The sequence below is a fragment of the Gasterosteus aculeatus genome, chromosome 20 (genome assembly GCF_964276395.1).
Source record: "Gasterosteus aculeatus chromosome 20, fGasAcu3.hap1.1, whole genome shotgun sequence".
In the NCBI taxonomy this organism is placed as follows: Eukaryota; Metazoa; Chordata; class Actinopteri; order Perciformes; family Gasterosteidae; genus Gasterosteus; species Gasterosteus aculeatus.
Window position 1 is genome coordinate 9,346,035 of NC_135707.1, and position 17,528 is coordinate 9,363,562.

Consider the following 17,528-nt stretch of genomic DNA (forward strand, 5'->3'; position numbering starts at 1 on the left):
TATGCAGACTTTGTGTAAACAACCATCTGTAGAAAAGATTATTGTTCAAGGCCGTCTGTGAAGTCGTTCTCAAGCCAGAAGTTTTGTATATGATGTCACAGTTTTACCTGAGGCGCTGACCATAGTCTCCTCTCTGCAGTCTGTTATTGGAGTTAACCCTGATGTGTTCACGCCCTTCAGCACACAGCTGCTGCGGGTGAGTTATGCAGTTGTTGTGTGTGCTGGATTCACATCCCATTTGTGCCCGGGTCCGTCTGACTGAGCTCCACTACGCTGCGTGTTTAATTACTGTGAGGAGGTTATTTGTTATTTACTGGGTCCTCACCACTCTGTGTGATTCTTAAGCAACTTAGTTGTGTAATAAACGGTTGAGCGGGAGGTTCAGCTTCCCCTTTTGTTCATTTGCTGCAGCCTGCGTGTGCGTGGTTCCTTTTGCAGAAAGCTGCTGTGTCTCTGTGGACACCGCGTGACTTTAAACTGTGCCCGTCCAAAGCTAGAATGCATAGTTTACATATTGATAATATATATATATATATATATATATATGGATTTATTTATTTATCTTTCAGGCCTCTTGTAGTCAATCGTTGTTTGAAAAGCAACACTACGAGTCTTTTGTCGCGCTGGTGACTACTGTAGCTGTTTTAGCGTTGCCCCAGATTGAACCTCACAGATTAACCAGTGTTGGCATAGCAACTGTCACCCAAGCAACTGCCCTGGCCCGGCTTTGGCAATGAAATATACAGTTTGTGTTGAGTAGGAATCGTGTTCTATGTTGCAGCACCGTTTGGCAGACGAGTCCAATCGGCATATTGATCCAAATCCCTCTTCCAATAGTCTCAGAGGCCATGTGCCACACGTGTGTCCATGAGTCAACATTTTCCTTCTGATCTTTGTAAAAGCTCTCTCGTTCCAGCCAGACAGCTCGAGGACCTGACGTGTGGATCGAATGAACGACTTTCCACTGCTGGAAGGCGACAAAGAGATTCAGTTGTTTTGACGGAGAGACTGAATCACAGATTTTAAGTTTATTCCCTGTCATCCCAGGACCTTTGGAAGATCTGAATGTCCCGTAGAGTCCAGATGGCCAAGTATCTTGTACGAGTACAGAATTCTCATATTATATTGTTTGTCAGTCCTAGAATCATTGTTGTTGAAGCCGCTCGTGTTTTTATAGGAGATGTTAAGCTACTGATGCGTTGATGCTTCACAGTTTTTATTCTTTTTTTATTTTAGGGCTCCCAAGGTTAATGGCAGATGAGATGAGAAATATTAATGATTGTGCTCTCTTTATAGCGGTCGAAAAAACGAGGCTTGAAATCCAGAACCTCTAGCCTCCTTTTTATTTTTTAGATCGGATCAAGTAATAAGAGCTTATCTAAGAGACTTTTTATATATAATTGGGCTTGATGTTGGGATTCGGGTGGGCAAAATGCCTCGACCTGGTCGGTTGAAAAGTTGATAGCGAGCTGAAAAAGTGTGGGCACCGCTGGTTGGACCTGGACCTGAAACCAGGTCAGTGCAGCAAAAAACAGCCTTTACATCTTCACCAGAAACGGTTCCTCGGACTACAACTTCCCCGGCACACTCGTTGAAATGATTATTCACTTTTAACTTGCAGTACAAAGTATATATTTATATTTCTTACACTGAAACCCTGTAAATAAAGAGGTCACTTCACATTGACAGCCTTCACCACGACGCTGCCGGTCTGCAGCCAACTCTCGGTCCCCCCTCCTCCCGGTCCCGGTGCTGCTCCAGCTTAGTAAGGATTTACTGTTAATGTCGGACAAAGATCTTAACCTCTTAATGTCGTCTGTCAGGCAGCCCGGATCAGGCTCCTAATACACAGCAGCAGGGTTTTTTTCGCGGACGAGGCCACAACCCGATCCAGACGTCCTGTAAAAACAATGAAATAACGCTGCTATTACTGTAGTAACGGGCCACCTCTGTCTCAACCATGAAGTGCTTCACAATATTAAAATAATTTAGATCGTTAATCAAAATAATTTTTGTTTTACATATCCATTAATCGTTAGTTTTTTAAAATCCCACCTCAAAGACCTTTTTAAAAGGTCCTCTAAGGTATTCAGAGCATTAGCAGGGCAATCGAAAGGCTCCGAAATCTGGCAACATCGCACATTAACACCATCTCTGCAGCCTGTGATGTAGTTGTCAACATTATCTGTTGTATTTTTCTAGTCGGGTGATTTCCTCACTATCAACATTCCTCTTATCGCCCCCGTTTTGCAACCAGCTGACTGTTGGACATGTAGATGGAAAGATCAATGCTGGTGGCAAAACATGATTTTCTTTCCACTAGTTGCTGAACATCACATATGTGGAGTCCAGAGGGAAATGTGTGATGAGTTCACTGAGTTTGTGCCGGCGTGGAGAGAAGTTACACTACTTTGAATGCAGCCTCTTTGAAAAGGTTGCATGTCTGAAGTTCAAATGGATATTCATATGTTTCTGGTTTGGGTTTTTAACAAGACTGCTTGTGCAAATGAGATGTTTATCCACAAAGTGAAGGCTGGCTTTTGGTCCAGAGAAACACTGATATATTCCGACAAGGACTCATGTGAACATTGCCTTCAATGTTTTCAGTTTGAGCTTTAAGGACTGGGGACATTGAGTTTTAATGAAGCAAGCGGCCTGCATGGACTCACAGTGGATGGAACCAAATAAGAATGAGTCCAGGACAATTTTAAAAATGAATGTTCTGTTATATATTTAATCATAGACCAAATTTTAAAAATCCACTAACAAATTCGTAATCTCTCCTTTACTAACAAAGCTAATACACAAACACATTTGATCAAACATTTGATCAGATTATTTAATAAAAGCTGTGTTTTGGTCCTTCAAAAATAAACTTTAATCAAGTAGAAGAATGTGTTATTTCTTCTCTCCAAAGTGACATATTGCACTTTAAGAACAGTGCAAATCTGTTTGCACACACACACACACACACACACACACACACACACACACACACACACACACACACACACACACACACACACACACACACTCCTTCACCTCCACCCTCCTCCACATCCTCCTCTTCATTTAAACCGCAGGGAAACCCCATCGGAGCACCAGACGCACTCTGATGGAGAAAGCAGAATCCGCAGACACCAGCTGTCCGCGTCGCGCTGCCTTTTACCAGCCGAACATTTTTGCATCCGAGGAAAAAACTTTTTTGTGTTGTTTTTGTTCCCGTCTGATCATAGAGAAAGCTCCGTTGTAAAAATAAACGGATTAATTACGGGGGGGAATTCATTTTACCGTAACATCTTTTCTTTTTTTTATTATTTGTGACTGAGTTAAAGTTTTTTTTTTTTTTTTTTTTACTTTTAAGGACGAACTCGCTTCGATTTCCCCCCAGAAGAGAAAACAACACCACCTGGCGATTAGCACCGTCCGTGGTCCCAGGTCCCCGGCACCATGCTGTCCAGCGTGCGCCGCCACAGCCTCCGCCTGCAGAACGAGCTCCACCGGTGGAGCATCTGCGACCCGGGCAGCCAGCTGCTCTCGGACGGCCGGCTCCTCGCCCGGGGCCCCGCCTGCATGTCCCGCTCCAAGTCCTGCACCGGCTCCGCCGAGGAGTCGGACGGGAGCCGCAAGAGCTGGTCCTCCTCCGACTCGGTCCGCTCTACCGACTCCTCCGGGGATGCGGGGCGGGCACCCGGGGGCCCGTACCGGGTGGTGCTGCTGGGGGCCAGCGGAGTGGGCAAAACGGCCTTCAGCAGCATCTTCGCCGGGGCGGCGGACAGCATGGACAGCGATGACTGCGAGCTGTGTGCCGGTGAGGAAAAGACAGCTACACGGGGATTTATGACTACAGGCTGCTGTTAACCAGCTAATCCGCCTTATTTTTAGAATACATTTCAGATGAACACAAACAAACCTAATACTAATTCTATTTAATAAATGCATCACGGCACTTGAATATTATCACATCAGAATGGTTGAAATTCTGAAAAGGTCACGGTGATCTCTCTTGAGCATCATAAATGTGTTTATTTCCTTTCTTATAATTACACAATTTGCTCTCACCTAAATGGAAAAAGTCTATCATCATCCAAATGTTTTCTTTTCTTTTGTCTATAATTTCAGATGAAGTGTGTGAAAAGAAAATTGAAGTGGATGGAGAAGCTGCAACTATAACTCTGCTGGACACATCGGATGCAGAGGTGAGATGAAAAGCATCCCCGTGGACTTGTGTGTAAATGACCACAGCGCACGCTGCGCACCCTGTAACTCCTGCATTTAACCCTGTTTGCCTTTGCAGACCGACGACGGTCCGGCTCGGGAGCACTACATGCAGACGGGCGACGCCTACCTGTTGCTGTACTCTGTGACGGACCGGGCCTCTTTCCTCCGAGCCTCCGAGCTCCGGATCACCCTGCGGCGCTTCCGCCCTGCGCAGCACACGCCGATCATCCTGGTGGGGAACAAATGTGACCTGGCGCGACGCAGAGAGGTGTCAGTAAACGGTGAGGAGACGCAACGCTTCTTGTGTGTGGATGAGGTTCGACCTCTCGGACGTGCAGGTGCCGACCGTTGCCCTTTCTGTTTCAGAGGGTCGCGCCTGCGCAGCTGTGTTTGACTGCAAGTTCATCGAAACCTCAGCCGCCGTGCAGCACAACATCTGGGAGGCTTTCCACGGCATGGTGCGACAGCTGCGGCTACGCCGAGACTCCAAGGAGGCCAACAGGCGGCGCAGGCACACGTACTGCAACGCGCGGCGCGAGAGCCTCCCCATGAAGGCCAAGCGCTTCCTCGACAAGGTGATGGCGAAGAACAATCCCAGCGTGGCGTTCTGGCTGAAATCAAAGTCCTGTCATGATCTTTCTGTGCTGTAGAAACATAAGCAGAAGCGGGCGTTTAAATGTACGCCAAACCTTTTGAGCAGGTGAACAAGTGGCTGCTTGGAGAGCAGAATTGGTGGACGCCCGATGCCTTTAAGGGGCCACACGTTGGGTGGCTCAGTCCTGGGTGTGTTGACACCGGGCCGGTCTGGTGTACAAGAGAGGGGGTTTGCAGGCTTCCTGCACTGACATCCACATGTTGAGGTCCAAACCGGACTCAGTGGACGCAGCTCCGCCCGTGTAATGGACCGGAACAATCGGCTAATGAAGTGACGTTTCCTGTTTAACGTCTGCCTCTACTTTGGAGGTTAGAAACCTTCTGATGGAAACTGGGAGACGGATGTTATGTTTTGTGTTTTAAATGTTAATATTAGTCTTTTCTCTTTGATAATTTGCATGAGGAACATTTAGTTGACTGTCTTTCTTTTTTTTTATTAATAATGTGTGTTTTTCACTGACTGTAAATACATTGCGATTATGTGTTGTGTTTTGTTACTTGTATGTTTAAATTTTGCTCTTAGAAATAAAGTGACATCATCCAATTTAAGAAAATTGCCACTTTCGTCTGTCATCTGAACCTCACTAATGAGACATTACAATGGGTGACTCAGCTTTGACACAAAAGAGAGGCACTTATGCAAACCAGAACAAAACAGTGATGAGTCAGTGACATTAAAGCTGAACTTTCAATAACAAATTTAGTCCCCTGAAAGTTGATGTCAGCGGATTGAGCGCCGGTCCTGTTCCAAAACTGTAAATACAGTCAAATACGTTGCCATGGCAACATTCAGAGGAGCCTGGGAAGAGTGTTTGGTAGGTTCAGTATCAGGCAGATGGTGTTGATTCTCACCCGCCAGAATATCCGCTCTATTTGAATGAGTGGCTTCATCCGCTGAACCGCCAACACGGGCGTCACAGGTTCTGGTTAAATAACGGTGCTGTGAAATGAAGACTCACAGGTTTAATAAACTCTCTGCCTTGTTTCTGTGCAGCGTGTAGAGCTTGGTGTGGTGGTGCGTGTCAGGTGCTTGGTAAGATAAAGCCAGCCATGTGTGTTGTTAGGTGGTTGTGAAGGTAAAGGACAAACCTTGATGTGGAATCAAAGGATCTTTTGGGCATTTCTGCCGCATTCACTTATGGACTTTCTAGTGTTGGAAAGATCTTCGAGACAAAGCTGCAATCACACCGGCTTTTAGCAGTTTTATAGCTGTGCCTCGAACTGCCCGATCACACCAGATGACCCCATAGGTTTGCATTCTTATGATGCATTGGATTGTTAGTGTAATCTGTTACTCCTGTTGTCTACACACAATGCTCCTTATCAGGGACTGATACCAATGGAAAATCTTACAGGAAACACTGCAGAGGTGCAGAGGTCAAAGTCTGAGGGGACATTAGAAACTGACATGCCGAACACCGGATATCTAGAGAAATCTGCCCCATTGATACACTGTCTTTGGCCTCTTTTGTTCATAACTCACACACATGCAGACTTAAAGTACTCGACTAATGTGAGATTCCTTCAACTTTATTGTTTTTACAAATAACACCCACAAAGAGAACTCAATATATAAGCGTTTAAGGGTGAAATCAGCAGCTAATATTACGTTTTAACGGTCTTTGAATTGGTATTTTACAGTACTGTACGTAGCATTGCGGCACTGTTCTTCCTGTCTCTCGTCAGCTTCTCCCCATTGGCTCGCTCCACATGAGGGAAGGGTGATTAGACAATCATTAGATCCAATAAAACATTGCTGGTTAACACAAGTTAACGTTTGACTAGAAAAGGATGCAGCTGCTCAGACCACACTGAGGCCTCAGGAGTGAGTCGCTCAATCGCTCCGATAAGGTAAGTCTTCTCGCTTTCCTGTTTCCCAACTTGGGACATTTTGAGTCTTTGGAGTAGTTATTGCTGTGTGAATCAGACACACACTGGACTGCCACCGTTGGTTTTACCAGACTGTGTTAGATGTGTCACATGGTTTAAGTTTGTCTTAAAAGTTCCCTGATCTTCACTTGACTTTGGCCGGGCCTCAGTGGCCTGTCGTCCGTCGTGGCTTCCTGGATTGTTGCTCCTGGCGTATCGGGAAGATTATCACATTTATCTGGAATTCAAGTTAAAACAAAATCTCCGTAAATTGGTGATTGTAGTAATGGTTTGTTAGTTAAAACAGAGATATCTTTCAACATGGAGACAGAAATGCTAATACTAGTATTAAAGTATCTAATAATAATAAGTAAAATTGTTGTTTTCTTAAAAACGAGTGCACGATGGTGGTGACAAAGGGTGCTACGCTACAAAAAGGTCACTGGCTATGACTCAATGTCACCTTCACTTGTCTGGGCCGGCTGACTTTACTCTTCTCTTTGCCTGCACTTTAGTCTGCAGATCCTCAACCTGTTACCTTATCAATACTGACACTAATAACAGTTTTGTTTGACATGAAATGATTCATTTCTTCCTGTTACCCAAAGCAGTGTCCATGCAATGTTAAACAGTACTTTATATTTTCATCTGCCATTCGAATTTAACACTGTATAATATCTTTGATCCTTCCTCATCGCGGTCAAAGGAATTGATACACAATGATAATTAATCTATTATGTGGCTTCCGTGTGTCAGATAGACAGTAAATGTGTTTGTTTTCATTATTTTAAACTAAATGACCACACCCGCACATACTAAACACACAAGGACGGCTGCTCTAAAGTCACTGAGGTTAAACACTGCTCACTGACCTTTGGGTACCTGCGTCATATTAACACCTTAGTGTGGACACATTTGACGCAAGTCTGGCATTTCATGAAAGCTCCGACTTTCAGTTTCTTCTGTGTCCTTATGAGGAAGGTTAACCTGCTCGTGTAGGTGGAGTCACATACATGTGTGGATGCCCTGAGACACATGACAGATTTCCTCTGTCCATCCTCCTTATTAATTAATAACTCCTCCTGCGGAATGTAGAAAGTAATGTACTGAGGCACGGCACGGTAAATGTTAGCTGCGCAACAATTATCCACACCAGTTTTCATTATTTCTACAGGCATCAGATGTGAATTAAACAGCGAATAATTTGCCATGTAAAATTGAAATGTCTAATTGAAATCCTCCTCTCATGTCACCTTCCTTCCTCCCGAGCCTCCTGCTTTCTCCTTCTCCATTAATTCATATCCCCCCTGTCTCCTCCTCCCACTTTTCCTTCCCAGAGTGTGAACATGACACCCATGATGCATCTGTTGTTGCTCCCGCTCCTTTGCAGCATTGTAAGTACATAACTGCCAACTGTTGCCACTGTCCTTCAATACATATTCAGTAGATGGACAAACACAGCAACCTGTAAACTAATGCTTGTTGCATCTTGTGCAAGGAAAATGTCAAAGGTTAAAGGAAGATGTGTAAGAAAAGCTTTGGTAACTTATTTGAAACTGAAATAAAGTCCAAATTGTTACTAAACTGAGGATCGGCCCTTTGTCTGTAGACTTTGCTCCCCTGTGATGCAGTGGGATGTGAGATTTCCCCCACTCGTCATTTTGGTTCAATAAATAACTGGGCTGTAAAAACCGGGCCTCCACACCTGACTTCATTCAGCTCTGGTACAGAATGTGTTAAAGGGCAAATGTGGGCGTGAGTGAGAGAAGGTCAATTCTACCTCAGCCTGTGCTATGGTCAATGACCTTTGAACCTCTGTTTCTCTGCTCTGATAGGTTGCTGGGAAGGACCTGGAGGAAAAGAAGGGCGCGTTCGAGAACACAGCGCTGGATGTGCCGGAGGACACACCGGTGCCGTATCCCATGCATCAGGTATTACACACATGCCGGCAGTGGAACATAGATAGAAGTACTCAAGTATTGTATTCAAGCACAATTTTACTGACTTTTTGCATCTATTTACATTTTGACTACTTTATGACATTTCAAAAATAAATATTCTAGTTTTTACTAAACTGCATTAGTAAGAGCTATAGTTATGAATTTATTTTTAAGTTGAGATCTGGCATTGGGTTTTCGAAATGCAGTATAAAACCGTACTTATATCTACCGGTGGCCCTTTTTTTTTACATGTTTCCAATTTTCTTTTACCAAAGACTGATTTTCTCAATAAACAGTGTTTAATTGTTGATTATTGATTGAATCGAATCGAGAGGAAACATTCTTCAATATATACAAGTTTCAAAATGATTGGAGAAAAGCACAAAAATCTAACTTCTAAGTATCTTACAACCCCTGTGATTCATTTTGTGAACATTTTCAGGGGGCCCAAATCCCAAATAGATGGACAAGCACTTAACTGGTTTCTTTTGTTGCTGTTTGGGTGTGAAGAAATATGACGATAAATGGCTTAATATTTACTGTAATGTTGTATGCATGTTTCTACCCTCTTCCCCATCTTTCATATAGTTTCAAGTGGCCCATCCAGGGGTTAATAGCTTCAGGTTGAGTGGAGAAGGTAAGGAAGACATCAAGATTTCAAAGGACGGGTGGCTCTACCTGGAAAAGCCTCTGGACTGGTCCCAAGATGACCATTACACCATAATGGTTCGGTGTTTCTCTTTCTTCTTCTAAAAACAAAGAAAATAAAACGTTGACAATACAGCAGCAATCAAATGTGTATTTTTACATACTTGTGTTCACGTGTACGTCTATTAACAGGTGGAGGCGCTGGCAGATGATGAAGTTGTGGAAGGACCAGTTTATGTGACCATAAATGTTTTGGACGTCAACAACAACGCTCCATTCTTCAACCAGAGCGTGTACACAGCTGCTGTCAGGGAAAACCATCCAGCGGGTGTGTGTTTACAGTGGCATCCATTCAAATGTGGATCCATGACAGAAACTGTTGTAAATGGGATTTAAGGCCCATAGGCCTTCCTGCGCATTAGTGCCACCTTTATGTAATTGTGTGAAATCACTGAGGACTGTGTAGTGTTCACCTGCATGCACATCTAAGGTAAACATTATACAGTTTCAATATAACGTTAGAACAAGTATTTAAATACACTCAGATAACTTACATAATCTTTATAAGCCTATAAACTGCTAAGTGCTTTCTAGGATGCAACTTGACGCAATCATAAGACAACTGTGACAAAGCGACAAAGGGGAACTAATGGCTATGGTTATATTACATATAGCATATGCGTTCATTGACATCCAGTGTTAACACTCTGTTTTATCGTACTCAGGATGTCTTGTTACTGAAGTGAGACTTTAACATCAGTTTTCTTCTTCAAGGTGTCCCATTTATTCGCGTGTTTGCGTCGGATCACGACGACCCGGAGACTCCCAACGCTCGTCTGAGCTACAGCCTGGTCAGCCAGATCCCCAACAAACCCCCCACCCCCCTGTTCCACATCGACCCCGACACCGGAGAGATCTCCACCACAGAAGCAGGTGATAGCAGAACTAGGTGCTCTGTCTGGGGGAATGCTTATAATATGTCTATCTCTGTCTGTAATCTGGTCCTATAGTGCCACCGTTAATCCAGATTACACGGCTCATCTTGGGTGATCAAGATTAAAAGCTCAGTGGAGACATCCTGATCGCTGATTACTTTGAGTGTGTGTGAGCACAATGACACTGTGTTTGAAGATGGCTGTTTACATCTGTGACCTGTTTGGCATTGTTCTGAACTATATTTGACGGACGTGTGTTCTTTGACAGGGACACAGCAGCTCAAAGCCAGGGAAGGCATCCGTTATGGCAGAGGAGAAGACCAGAGCATTGATGCTCTGAGGACAAAGTTTAACGACTACTGTCCAGTGCAGAAGATCCCCTTCGACGAAAACCCCTTCTTCACCTGCGTGGAAAGAGCAGGTTCGCGTCCAGCAGGACCAGATGAAACTTCTCCAAAAATGTTTAAAACCTCTAATCTGCAGAGTGAAGTGTGGCTCACAACTCCATACACAGAGTTTATTTTGACACATTGGTGTCTAAAGTCTTAAAAGTGACCTCACACACAGTGTTAGTTGTGTGTAATAAAGAAACGACTGTCCAGGGACGAGTGCTCGTGGGAATTCTTTGGGTGTTGAGTTGATGAGTTCAGCCGGGAGAGAGCGGTTAAGCCTCCACGACCTAGTTTTACAAAATTGGAGATCTAGTTTACGTTGCGCAACCTTTAACTCTTTCTGTCTTACATTGCAACTTTCATTTTTCTCTGGGGTGTCAGAGATTAGGAGGAGAAATGTGGACCCCTTGGAGGACCCAGACTACACCCTGACAGTGCGCGTGCAGGACCTGGGAGGAGCGTCGCAGACCGCGCTGAGTGGCAACACCAGGGTGCAGATTGTTGTGCAGCAGAACCTGTGGGTCAATCCTGGACCCATTACTGTTAGAGAGCACTTAAAGGAAACGTACCCTGTGGTCATCGCAAAGGTGCGCTGGGATGTCAGCTCTGCAAAAATCGCACAAATGCAGATACGTTAAAGGGCACACGCTCACTTTACCTATTCCATATCCAGTAAATAACCGTCCTACATTGGCCTCTTTCCCACGTTTTGGATCCAGGTCGAGTCTAATGATCCGGACGCCGTGTACGTGTTAATGCAGAAAGAACGAGAGCAGAAATTCCCCTTCCAGATCACACCGGATGGAGAAATACATCTGACAGAGGAGCTGGACAGAGAAGACAAAGACATGGTACAGTATACAGGCTTTGTTTGGTGAATGCATCTTTTTTATCCCATCTAAAAACAATTATTCTTGAACTTGTGTTGGTTGTGTTTCAGTACATCCTGGTGGTGTTCGCATTAGATATCGGCGACAAACAGGTGGAATCACCAATGGAGATTCAGGTCTTGGTGGAGGATGTGAACGACAACGCACCAGTTTGTGTACATCAGGAGAGCGTGTTTGAGGTGCAGGAGGGTGAGCCGGGAGGTAAGATGTGTGTCTGTGTGTGTGTGTGTGATCATGACATAACACATTCATAGCGTAGAGCTTGTTACATGTGCTTGAAGGTCGCTATGATGCCGTAGTTTATCTTAAAGTTCTCTTCTCTTGCTTTGAATTTATCCTATCCATTCCTTCTTCTGAGTCCAAACTCATCAAAGATTTATACTTAAGATTGATTTAAGAATGGTTGTTTGGAGTGAAAAGAGTACTTACACATTTAAAAAAAATGCAAATCCTGTAGTATTGTAGTGCGTATTGAAATGCGTATTCTGCATAATGACACATGTTTTGTTATCTTTTTATATCTATAAATACATCACAATTACATAAATGCTGCATCTATATATAACTACTTTATGTAGTAATACATTATTATATTGTAGAGGCATGTTTTAAATTCAACAATGTAAAAAAGGTACACTAAAATGTCAGTGAAATGGCTGGAACTTAAACAAAAGGAGAAATATCATGAGACAGAATGACCAGTGCCGTGAAAGAGGCATTGAAAGTTGTTGTGAGCAGATTCTGAATCTAGCTTCAATTTTTGTTGGACACCGCAGTCGTGCACAGTGGGATTTACTCTCTGTCAGAGAAAACAACTCAGAGTCGTCTGGAGATCTCTTGAATTCAACAGTGTTTTTGTTCCTCTTACGCTTGTCATACTTGTGGTTCCAGGCAGCCTGGTCGGCCTTTTGTTGGCCCGTGACGACGATCAAGCCGGGACACTGAACTCTCAGCTGACTTACGCCATCGTGTCCCAAGATCCACTCAACTCAGCCAACGTCTTCTCCATCGACGCTGCTTCTGGAAGAATCCAGGTCCTGCGGCCGCTGCAGCGCAGAGACCAGCAGACGTTCAACCTCAACGTCAGAGTCAACGACGCAGGTAACGCGCAAACTGTGACATTCAACACAACTCTAAATAGAGATTGAGTCTTTTTTTAACCTCACATGCTTTTTTGTGTCAAGGTTTCAGCACAGAATGTAAGGTCGTCGTCAAGATCATCGACATCAACAACGAGTTGCCCCTTTTCGAGGAGAACAACGTAAGCAATCGGGACACCTTCTCTGCATCGGGTTTCTCGTGCTGTTTGGCTGATTTTCTCCATGTTTCCGTGTCCGTGTGCAGTATGGCGGACACACTCTATCGGAGGACACTCCAGTGGGACACACGGTGGTGACCATCAGAGCATCAGACGCTGATGACCCCGACAGCGGCAGCTCCCTCATTGAGTTCACGATCACCGCCGGCGACGACGAAGGGATTTTCACCGTGGAAACCGACGGGAAAGGCGTCGGCCATCTGGTCGTAGTTAAGGTACCTTATCTCCCACAAAAACACACTCAGATCATGTCATACAACAACCTCTTTGTGTTTTATATAGGCATGCAACTTTTGATCTTTTCCGTTAACACATTTAATGTCAAAAAATGTGTGCTCTTTAAAATGGTTGGTTATTGTCAAATTTATAATTATATGAAAAGGAAAACCTGCAAATCCTCCTATTTGACAACCGAAGTAATCTGATATAAAAACACTCGCAATATCAGAAAAATATTACAGATCACATTTATTGCTTAATGGATTTACCTATAAAAATTGTCCTTTCAAACCCTATCGCTAGTGGATTTGGATTTTTACTACTTGTTTATGAAGCAATGAGATAATGTTCAATAATTCTCAAGGTATTGGTGCGTATTGTGAATGTTAAATGTCTAGGACAAGCAGAGAGTATTCTCCAGCTCAAGGATGTGTGACAGAGTCACTTCAACACGCTCCACGCTGCCTTCCTGTCTCCTAACAGCCTCTGGACTTCGAGTCCTCCGCCTCCTACAGGCTCCAGATCGATGCTCGTAACCCAGAGCCGCTGGTGAAGGGTCTGGAGTACGGCAGCGAATCCACAGCCTCCGTCTCAGTGTCTCTCACCGACGTGGACGAGGCTCCTGAGTTCAGTCTGGACATCCTGGATGTGACTGTGCCCGAAGACACCACCAAGGGATCGGTGCTGCTCACTGTGCAGGCGAAGGATCCAGAGGGCAAAGAGATCAGGTGCGCAGACAGAACCCTAAGACGACGCGGGGGAAATAAAGCAAATAATAACACCATAACTCATCATGAATTAATCCGTCAACAAGTATTGTCTGCGTAGCAGAAGCCTGATTTTGAATTGAAAACCTGTGTAAAGATGTCGGTCTTCAGCTGAGAGACGGACAGGTTAGAGAGTTGGGAAGTTGAAGGTCTACTAACATATTGTTAGTCTTGAGGCGTTTCATGGTTTTTAGAAATTGAAAATGACACCAGCCTAATGCGTTAAACTGCAGTTTGTCCAAGGCCCCTTAAGACCTTAAAAACTGGAATGTGCCCAAAGGGGAAATTTGTGGTACGACCCAATAAACGATGGACATAATGTAGACACAATTGACGTAACTGTGTAGGATTTAGGAGGCTTGATTGGCTGAAATCCCAAATATGATATTCATAACTATGTTTTCCGTAAATAAACCAAAATTGTGTTTTTGGAGCGGGTCCTCTTCACGTCAGCCATGTTGAAGGGGCAAACCAAATTCCGTCTCCAAAGGGGGCATATTGTGTCTTTATGTTACCTGAAAGCCACTGTAGTTCTGTGACACACTTGGAGAGTGGAGGAGTTTTCAGCTGGACACAATCTGCAATCTTAAATCCTGCACACAGAAGACCACAACTAAACACTTATAGTGTGCTCCACTATGTACACAATGTCCATGTTTATCACTTCACCAGCTTTAATAACATGTGGTGTACAATGGGCGCCTGAGCACAAACACACACATGCATGGATTTCATAACTTAGGAATTGTTCCGGTAGAAAAGCTCTGGCTTTGTTTATTAACATTACTGCTGCTCGTGGACTATTGATTTGTTTGATATGTGCTCTGCGTATGTGTGTTGTGCAGTTTTAAGATGGACGGTGACACTCGCGGCTGGCTGACGATCGATGCCGCCACAGGAGAGATCAAGACAAAAGACAAGTTGGACAGAGAGATCCAGGAGACTTTTGAAGTCACTGTCACTGCGTTTGAGAAGGGTGAGATATTAGGCTCCTACAATAGTTCATTGTATATTTTTGTGTATTGTTCATCATCTCCGACAAACTGTTAAATCAACGAGGCATTTCAACACTTTCTGACTCCTCTCTTAAGATAATCCGGTAAAGTTGTCTGAGCGTGTCGTTCATGTGAGGCTGCTGGATGTGAACGACAACGTGCCCAAACTGATGGAGACCCAGGCCTTCATCTGTGTGAGGAAGCCTCAACCTGTGATCATCAAGGCCCAAGACGCGGACAGCAGCCCCTTCTCCCAGCCCTTCACCTTCGCTTTCGCCCACGGCAAGAAATCCCCCAACTGGGAACTGAAAAGTATCGACGGTAAGCCGACACACTTAAAGAGCTGTGCTGAAGTGAGGTATGTAAAGATGGGGTCAAATTGAGCTGCACGTTTAATTCATTGCATTGTGTGTATGTTTCTATGTCATGCAGCTACAGCAGCTAAGCTGACCCTGAGGAAAGCACCGACGGAAGATAAAACTTTCATTCTCCCCATTAATATCAAAGACAACGCCGGCATGGGGATCACACAATCGTTTGAGGGTGAGTTCATTCTATAAGTTGAGTTAAAAGGATAAATCTGAAGACCAATACTAGAAAAAAAGACAATAACCAGCATTGTGTTGAGTTTTCTTTGAAGCTAAAGCATGATAACGTTTATGCCTCTGTGCCATAGAATCAACTGTTGTCCAAAAACGCAATTAAAAACTCAGACATTAGCCACGTTGTTTCAGTGAGTTACAGATCATTACTGTGAACCTCTTGACCTTTTGACATAATCCCATTCATTACACCGTTGCTGTAAGTACTGCACAAAGTGTATATTAATTTGATGCTGGAAATAGTCCCCATCAAATATGTTATTTTCTTAAAATAATTGAATTAAATTTAATGAAAATGACTGTGCTCCTCTGTTCCCTTAAAAAAATCCAATTATTTTTAAGTCTTCAGAAATAACAACGGTGCTCGTGTTTAAGAGCACTTTATATATTTATTTTAGCATGACAAGACATGCAATTAAATGGAATTTCACGTGCTCTGATAAGATATTGGTTTTGTAAGGTAAACTAACAAGGTTAATTAACATATTTTTTTGTTGCCCTATACGGCATTCATGTGTGTTTGTTCTCTCCTCTGTCTAACAGTGCGAGTGTGTAACTGCACGGAGCTGGGCTACTGCTACATTGCACCGGAGGAACGGGCCCTCGGTTATGGGATAGGACCCACCATCGGGATCATTGGTGGCACTGTTGGTTTCTGCAGTGAGTCTCCATATAAAACCCACACATGGATGAGCGATTATCCGGCACATTCTGATGTTATCACCTGGTTCTCAGTCGATGACGCTGACTCCATTTTGATTTTGCTTTTGTCTCGTTGCAGTTATTGCTTTCATCATAGTGATCAAACGTGCGAACAAAAGGAACAAGAAGACGACCCTGGCTGAAGGAGAAGAGAGGGCCTTTATGTAGTCACACACAAACACATATTTCTACTTTTATACAAATGACTTTCTCTGTCACATTTACGTGCGCCATCCTCAAACCAAGACCTGGCAGATTACAGTTGTTTTTGCAGTTGCTTTAAAAAAGAATGAATTATTAACACCCACACACATTAATACATAACATTATTTTATTTACAGGATAGAGCCGCTTTGTCAATGCTTTGAATACCTAATTACAGTCACATGTCCCATTCTAATCATGCATATGTGCGTTGAGATATAAACTAAAGACATTTTTGTGTGTAATAACAATAAGTCTTTTGTGAGAAGCGACCTCTATTTCTAATAAACAAAGAACCTGGGGACACTTTGGTTTTCACCTTGTCATTGTGCGTTTCAGCCTGTGTGTGTGTGTGTGTGTGTGTGTGAACAGCAGTGCACCGCAACATGTGTACACGTGTGTCTATTTTCTTACCTCTCCAAGTCTGTCGCTTAGCAGTCAAAGTACTGCAGACAGTGATGCTCTGAGTCATCTCTTTAACAGCGGGAGGCAGGCGGCCGTTTGTTAGAGCCGCTGAAAGGATGAATTGGCAGGATCGTGGGCTTTGATGGAGCACAAAGAGGCCGCTGCGCACCAAAGAAAATGACGCATCCACGTGAGAGTTGAACGTGGCTGTCGCATGTGCCGCCATGACCGCGCGTCCTCCCATGTCCAGGCGTCCATGTTGGTGAGTAGCGGTGAGCGTGTTCAGGGTGAGTCATCGCACTGGTCTGATGCAGGTTCCAAAAGACAAAACCAAGAACAGTGTCAGAGTGAGTGGACTGAGAAATGGCCTCATGATGACAAACTCAACACGGAGCCGCGTCTGCACTCTCTCCTCCGCTGTATCCCGGCAACACTTTCCACAACACACACACAGAGACACACACACAGTCTTGGGAGAGTTGATGGGAGAATTTGAAAGAAAGAGAGCGTTTAACAGTGTGGGTTAAAAAATGGAAAACATTATTACCCTGATTTATATACATTTCCATTTTTCATGTAGATTTCTTTGTCATTTTACATGTTACTACTATTTGAATGATAATCTTTCATTTGACATTGAATTCGTTGTTGGATATTCCTGGCTATTACCCGAACCACCTTTGTCTTGCAAAAGAGCCCAAAACTGAAATTCAGTTTTTCTGGGGAAACCTTCTCATTTACACTTTTCCATGTGTTTTCCACAAAGT

The 17,528-nt window shown here is 43.9% G+C and overlaps 2 protein-coding genes across 2 annotated transcripts; both read left to right on the forward strand.

Annotated features, from left to right (window-relative positions):
* The first annotated feature begins 1,413 nt into the window (after positions 1 to 1,413).
* On the forward strand, positions 1,414 to 5,429 carry gem (GTP binding protein overexpressed in skeletal muscle). Its single transcript, XM_040166066.2, has 5 exons — positions 1,414 to 1,515; positions 3,365 to 3,811; positions 4,123 to 4,199; positions 4,298 to 4,502; positions 4,588 to 5,429. Exons 2-5 carry the CDS (start codon positions 3,451 to 3,453, stop codon positions 4,869 to 4,871), a joined length of 927 nt encoding a protein of 308 aa, XP_040022000.2. The 5' UTR covers positions 1,414 to 1,515; positions 3,365 to 3,450; the 3' UTR covers positions 4,872 to 5,429.
* Positions 5,430 to 6,536: 1,107 nt separating this feature from the next.
* On the forward strand, positions 6,537 to 16,662 carry cdh17 (cadherin 17, LI cadherin (liver-intestine)). The gene is made up of 19 exons (XM_040166065.2): positions 6,537 to 6,726; positions 8,082 to 8,138; positions 8,580 to 8,675; positions 9,273 to 9,410; positions 9,525 to 9,660; positions 10,107 to 10,265; positions 10,536 to 10,688; positions 11,041 to 11,246; positions 11,379 to 11,510; positions 11,600 to 11,750; positions 12,441 to 12,650; positions 12,734 to 12,810; positions 12,894 to 13,082; positions 13,570 to 13,814; positions 14,699 to 14,829; positions 14,945 to 15,169; positions 15,281 to 15,391; positions 15,994 to 16,110; positions 16,232 to 16,662. Exons 2-19 carry the CDS (start codon positions 8,091 to 8,093, stop codon positions 16,318 to 16,320), a joined length of 2,613 nt encoding a protein of 870 aa, XP_040021999.2. The 5' UTR covers positions 6,537 to 6,726; positions 8,082 to 8,090; the 3' UTR covers positions 16,321 to 16,662.
* The last annotated feature ends 866 nt before the right edge of the window (positions 16,663 to 17,528 follow it).

Coding starts and splice junctions, on each gene's coding strand:
- cdh17 (XM_040166065.2), top strand. CDS start 8,091: ATGACACCCATGATGCATCTGTTGTTGCTCCCGCTCCTTTGCAGCATT. Junction 9,411..9,524: donor ATGACCATTACACCATAATG/GTTCGGTGTTTC, acceptor GTCTATTAACAG/GTGGAGGCGCTGGCAGATGA. Junction 10,266..10,535: donor GATCTCCACCACAGAAGCAG/GTGATAGCAGAA, acceptor GTTCTTTGACAG/GGACACAGCAGCTCAAAGCC.
- gem (XM_040166066.2), top strand. CDS start 3,451: ATGCTGTCCAGCGTGCGCCGCCACAGCCTCCGCCTGCAGAACGAGCTC. Junction 3,812..4,122: donor TGACTGCGAGCTGTGTGCCG/GTGAGGAAAAGA, acceptor CTATAATTTCAG/ATGAAGTGTGTGAAAAGAAA. Junction 4,200..4,297: donor TGGACACATCGGATGCAGAG/GTGAGATGAAAA, acceptor TTGCCTTTGCAG/ACCGACGACGGTCCGGCTCG.